Genomic DNA, 6,646 nt, shown 5'->3' on the forward strand with positions numbered 1-6,646 from the left:
ATAGCAGACAGTCAAACAAATAAACAAGTGGTGTTTTCTATTTGCCTTTGATTATGCCTCGGGGAATTCAAGTTTTAGTAATTTCGGTAAAAACCTGTCACTGGATTCACCTACACTCTTGGATGGCCACCATGACTTGCGTCATTTTTGGTTTGTGTCTGCATTTGGCTCTGAGGGTGGGAGGGAGAGGTTTATCATTGTGATACACAGGTGAGGGTGCTGCAGTGAGAAAAGGGTTAAGTTTTTTTTGTGCCCCATGCCCACTCCCACCTCCCTCCCCTGGGGATTATGCTGTCACTGTGTCCCCAGTGTGCTATAAAGCCCCCCATCGCCCCTCATCCCTCGCTTAGAGCAACTTAACGTCTGTAGGACATGCTCAAACTCTGTCTTTCCCTGTGTCTGTACTAATCAGAATCATCGTTCTCGCATAGATGTATCGATCCTCTTGACAAAACAGCGCTCACCATCGCACGCTAACACCTATGCCTCTATGACCAAAAAAGAATCATTGATAGAGAGACTTTGCGGACAAAAACACAAATAAGTCAAGCTGACTTACACTTAGCTACATGTTGGACTGTTTATGTTCTGACTTGTCCTTAGAGTAGATTTATAGAAGATTGACTTATTCACTTTTTTCTTACTCACAAGTTTCCTCCTTTTTTATTTCTGAAACACCAAACTTGGTTCATTCATCACAGCCAAGGTAAACAACTAAGTTACTCCAAAGGGAAATTATATCTTTTTAAAGTCCTTTTGGTTGTCGGTTAGAGCTCAAAGGGTTTTTTCTCTTTTTTTCCTCTCTCCTGGGTGTTTCTGATTTTTTGCTCAGCATGTGGGAGTTCCGGTCCATGTCGTTCTGGCGGGCGGTGTTTGCCGAGTTCTATGGCACCATGTTCTTCGTGTTTTTCGGTATGGGCTCAGCACTTCGCTGGACAACTGGCCCCTACAATGTTCTGCATGTGGCCTTCTGCTTTGGTCTGGCGGCGGCCACATTCATCCAGTCCATTGGCCACATCAGCGGTGGCCACATCAACCCGGCCGTCACCTTTGCTTACCTGATCGGCTCCCAGATGTCACTGTTCCGTGCCTTCTTCTACATGGGGGCCCAGGTGCTTGGAGCCCTTGCTGGGGCCGCTGTGCTCTACGGGGTCACACCGACCAACATGAGGGGCAACATGGCGCTCAACACGGTAAGTAGGTCACAAATTTCAATTCATACCCTGTGGAGTATGTCAGCGGCAGAGAACCCCATTTTAGGAACTCTGTACCTCAGACACCAGCCTCCCTCTAATGCCTACCATTTTCTCATTGGAGGCTATTCAAGAGTTTAAAACATGGCAAATACATCCTAAAACACTTTATAAAAATATGTGTATAGCCTGAAATAACATAAAATGATTGTATTTGGAATGAGTTGTTTCTAAGAATCAAGTGTACTGCCTCTCACATACTCCACAGTGGATAGGGAATCAGAAGCTGTTGTAATCTTTGGATGAGCATACCACTTGAGTAACCTTTTGGTGAAACGCACCCAGTTTTTTTTTTTCATGTCAATGGACACTCAATACTGGCAGACAGTCCAACCTCCTCAGCATAAATATAAACACCCTTGAAGACAGCACTGACCCAAAGGACCACCAGCTCCAGCTCTTCTCTGTTGACTCAGACTGGTTCCTGTTCACCAGTCAATATTAGATCAAATGTGTCAAAGCTTGGTCCTCAGCCAGAACATTCTTTAAAAATCTGAGGAAATAGGATACAGCCTCTACTCATAGTTTAAATACTGGCTCTACATTTCCCCTTTTTGCCTGTTCTTAGAATTTCAGCTACAGACTCCATTTGGAGAAGATTAGTAAAGAAGGGCAGGCAACCTTCTTTTTGGGGTTTGCACTGTGTTTGCACAGTGATGGGAAGACTCTCCAATTCAATCCAAAACAACCTGTATTGCAGGTTATTTTGATTTTCCCACTGACAGAATATGAGTAGTGTGTCCAAGCTGTTTCAGTCCAGCTTGAAGAGTTAGCTGAATAGCTGGAGACGGCAGAGGAGGAGCCTGTTTTTGGTATGCATGAGAAAGCAAATCTATTCCCAGGCGCCATGATAACATCATCTCAGCAATCTTTCCAGAGGAGATCATGGTTTTTGAACTGAACTAAATGGATTTGTTGGCACTGACACTTGCGGGTGTCATTATGCACATTACAGCCTGTGAACAATGTTATTCTGGACATGTGCTCCACATGCTGCCTGTGTGTTTCCCCCCACAGCTGCAACCAGGGATGGGCATGGGCATGGCTACCACCATGGAGATCTTCCTCACACTGCAGCTCGTTGTTTGTGTCTTCGCCGTGACGGATGAGAGACGCAATGGGCGCATGGGCTCTGCTGCCCTTGCCATCGGATTCTCTGTCATGATGGGACACTTGCTTGGGGTAAGGGGGTTGGTGGAGCATGAAGTGATGCAAGAGGAAAGATTCATGAGCTGGGGGTGGAGTTACCATGTGTTGTCAATCACCAACTCGTATGAACCAATCAAGACTTTCCACAGAAGAATACAACTGCATTATTGGTTTAAAACAATGACTCTGTTAACAGAGTAGCTCCACCCATTTTGGGGTCTCTTAACTTGGAAAAAGGGGGGTTAGTGTGTGTGTGTGTGTGTGTTTGCATGAGTGTGGCAGGGGTATCTATCACTTCCACTCAAGTTCCCTCAGGTGTGACAGTGTGGCATACTAGTTAGAGAATCAGCTGTGTTCAACATCATTTTCAAGGTAGATTCCCGGGGGGCACTGCCAATGTTATTTTTTTGTACTTAAATTGTTTCAGTAAATATTTAGTTACATAAACGGATAATACTGTCCGACATATGGTACATAAATCCCACTGGATAAGGGCTTCTCCAAAGCAAAATAAAAATAGTCTCTAAAGACTGACCAGAATTACAATATAAAATAAACTGTTCATATAAATATCATTGTCCCTCCTCCTCATTAACTGAGCAAAGTATACAATCTGTAAATAAATAACGATAATAATAATAATAATAATAATAATAATAATAATAATAATGAAATTAGTCTCTCACAGTTATGACAGTTGACATTATTATATCAGAGGAGACATTTTAAAATTTCATTTTAATTAAACGTATTATATTTTAATTAATAGCTTGATTCAATATTAACTCATGACAATTTCTACATGCCCAAGAACATGGGCAATTTACCAGTGCAGATAAATTTTTCACACAGTAGGTTTATGCTTATAATATGTTAGATAATTATCAAAAGAATTTTTCGTAAACAAATAAAATGTAGACCTATATCAGTGCATTAACAGTTTAAGAAGTACAAGTACAATAATTACAATATCATGACCATTATCGTACATGTGGTCACTTCCTGTCTTGACCTGCTATGCACTAAGTGTGTCTATCTGTTGCAGATGTACTACACTGGAGCTGGAATGAATCCCGCCAGATCATTCGCACCTGCCATGCTCTTCAGGAACTTCGCCAACCACTGGGTGAGAGACACAATGTGGCCTGCGGATGGTGCTAAATTTCACTGTCCTCGTACTCTGGAAAGACCTTTTCCTCGTATTAGGGTTATACATATTAGTACTGAGCTCATGGTTAACATTTAATATAAAATCATATAAAATTTTACCTTGGCAAGGAACATTAACCTCACTTCATGAAACGCATGTTGAAAAGTCTGGATTATTACCACAGTTAATATTAGCAAATATATATTTTCTGGTTTGATGCATAGTATATACTTAGATGAACATATACTGTCCTGAAAGGATGTATTTGGTCCCTCTAATGTGGTCCCATGTTTTCTGATGAAATTATCAACCCCTTGTAATACATGTGTTTTCCTCATCTGTTGGTTGTGTGTGTGTTGCAGATATACTGGGTGGGGCCCATGATTGGAGGAGGAATGGGGGCACTGCTGTATGACTTCATGCTTTTCCCTCGCTTCCGAGGCCTGTCTGAGAGACTGGCCACCCTGAAGGGCAGCCGCCCCCCCGAGAGCGAGAGCCAGCAGGAGACCCATGGCGAGCCAGCTGAGCTCAAGACGCAGGCCCTGTAACCTGTAACCAACATCCCCAACCTCCCCTCCACGTACCACAAACACCACACACACACACACAAACACACACACACACACACACACACACACACACACACACACACACACACACAGTCACACCTTGCCTCCCCTCTCCCCCTAACACACACCCAACCACCCCTGTACATACAATCACACATGCGCGTGGACACACACACACACACACACACACAGGCACACACACACACACACACACACACACGCACACACACTGCAACTGTACCATACCCTCACTGGACATGCTGAAACAGGGGCAACAAGTGCTCAACAGTCACCGACCTCCCCCTCTTCACAAGCCACCCCTCTGTCCTCATCCCCTCAATCCCACCATGCCCTGGGGCCACAGATCAGGAAGGATGAGCTGGAAGAGGAACTGTGTCTAGAGGAAGAGCCCAGGGCCAGTAACACAGAGAGAAGGGAAGGGGCAGGACAGGGTATAGCATGCTGGGGCAGGGTGGGGTGGTGTAGGGCAGGGTGCTGACTGCTCAGGACAGGGGCGTCTCTCACAGCTGCGGTCTCCGAAGAGTGAGCTACAGTGGAGGACTTCTGCATGTTTCTCCTTTTCATCCCAACCAATCTTGCTTTTTTTTTGGGCACTTCCAGCACATGAAATGGATGTATGATACCTTTCAAATTTAGCAGGGTTTATTCTTTTATTACCAGGGTTTATTTTGTTATTACTAGGATTTATTCTATTTTACTTTTGTTTTCAGTTGTTTGTGTGTGTTTTACTGATTTTTTTATTTCTGCCTTTTCAATATTGCTCGCTTGTGTTTGTATCATGCTTATGTTTCTTATGTTTTATTTATTAATTTATATTAATTTACTTACTTGTTTTAAGGAAATACCTCTCCCCCATACAGTGATTTCACGGTAAATTCATCGTACCTTTGACTTTTTTCAGAGGCTATCCACCCCTTCCACTGTTTACCAAAGATACAATTCTTTCAATAATGGTACATTCCAGCCGAACCCCTTCGTAAATTAAAAGCGGCTGTATGGACAAAGAATCTCTCTTTAAGGACCAGAAATAGATTCTCGTGCCATTGAACCATTAAAATGAGAAATAAACACAAACAACACAACATATATGTATGTTATATATAAATACACACTCACTCAAACACGCATACACGCATACGAGCTGCATATACACAATTGAAGCTGATTTTTTCACTTTGTTTATCGATATGAAACATAAAATGGAGCTTTTTGATTTTATTGTTAAATTAACTTTGAAGGTGATGTGGAAAGCTAGTTTGGGCTGCGACATGGACGTGTAAGTCGGCTTGTTTTTTCCAGTGTCGTGAGGGAATTGTCACAAATCTTGAATCATCCAGAAGGCTCCTCTTCACAAAGCCTGCTACAATGCTGATCCACATAACGTTAGTGAAGCAGTGTATCTGCGAATTATTGATGCATAAACGAAACAATAAAACAAAACCAAACCAAAGAACAACCCCACAATAAAAACAAGCCGAAGCTGTATTCACTGCGGAGGTTCGTTCGCCCAAACTCGTTTTCACAGCTGAACCCAAGTTGTTCTTCTAACCAATAGCTCACAACACGGGATTGTCGAAGTTAAATACATTTAAGTTTTTTTTTTTTCAGTTTTTGAAAATGTTGAAGATTGAAAGATGCATTCATCAATCGTGACGTGGAGGAGTTTGGATTAAAGCAGTCGTTTGTTCAGATGAATGATATTTCGGTGACAAGGAGTGTTTTGGGGTGTAGGAATGCGAACTAGAATATGTTTGCCTTGGTAAAGAGGTCTGTGATGTAGAGGGTAAAGGTAGAAAATTAATTTTACTTGATTGTTTAAACTCGTCGATAAGTTCAATTAACTACACATTTTAAGGTACAATATGTCTGTAGCCACATGGGGACCGTGCTGTAAAGGGAAGATGCAAGTTAGTAACCCTCTGATATGATAGCTAGTAGCATGGATCCCCTTGCCAACATCAATGCTTATTCCACATATAGATCCAGTGTTTTAATTAACTTACTGTGTTTTCATTTTGTTCTTTATAAGTGTTACTTCTAGTCATTTGGCTTAAGGCAACACAGTGGGAATGAAATTCAGGGGAAACGTTCAGATGGTCAATATGCCTGGGAGTAGAAATATGAGAGTCAAAAGATTGGTTTCAGTTAAAAATACACATTTCAAATTTCTAATTTCAGACTTAGTTTTTAGAGAGAAAGTTGGAAACAATCCTTAATGGTAATTAAGTATTAATACTCTACACTCTCATCTCTCTCATACAATTCAGATATTGACAATTTTTATCTGTTCAGAAATAAGCACCACAATGTGTCAGTACTAGTCTCCCTTAAATTTACCATGAATTTACAGCAGCAGAGTGGATCCAACTATTGGTCTCTACTTCCTACTGTACCCCAAGTGAAAACTGAGACCTCAACCCTCAGCCATTTTAACGCACAATGGGATAAGTAACACTTGCTTTAAAAGTTAGTCTTGCTTTCTGAAGTTAGTTTGAATGGGAATG

The 6,646-nt window shown here is 41.9% G+C and overlaps 1 protein-coding gene across 1 annotated transcript; it reads left to right on the forward strand.

Moving 5' to 3' along the window:
* Positions 1-833: 833 nt before the first annotated feature.
* mipa (major intrinsic protein of lens fiber a) lies at positions 834-4,100 on the forward strand. The gene is made up of 4 exons (XM_036533282.1): positions 834-1,193; positions 2,271-2,435; positions 3,448-3,528; positions 3,915-4,100. Exons 1-4 carry the CDS (start codon positions 834-836, stop codon positions 4,098-4,100), a joined length of 792 nt encoding a protein of 263 aa, XP_036389175.1.
* Positions 4,101-6,646: the final 2,546 nt, after the last annotated feature.

The sequence above is a fragment of the Megalops cyprinoides genome, chromosome 7, assembly GCF_013368585.1.
Source record: "Megalops cyprinoides isolate fMegCyp1 chromosome 7, fMegCyp1.pri, whole genome shotgun sequence".
Classification (NCBI taxonomy): domain Eukaryota; kingdom Metazoa; phylum Chordata; class Actinopteri; order Elopiformes; family Megalopidae; genus Megalops; species Megalops cyprinoides.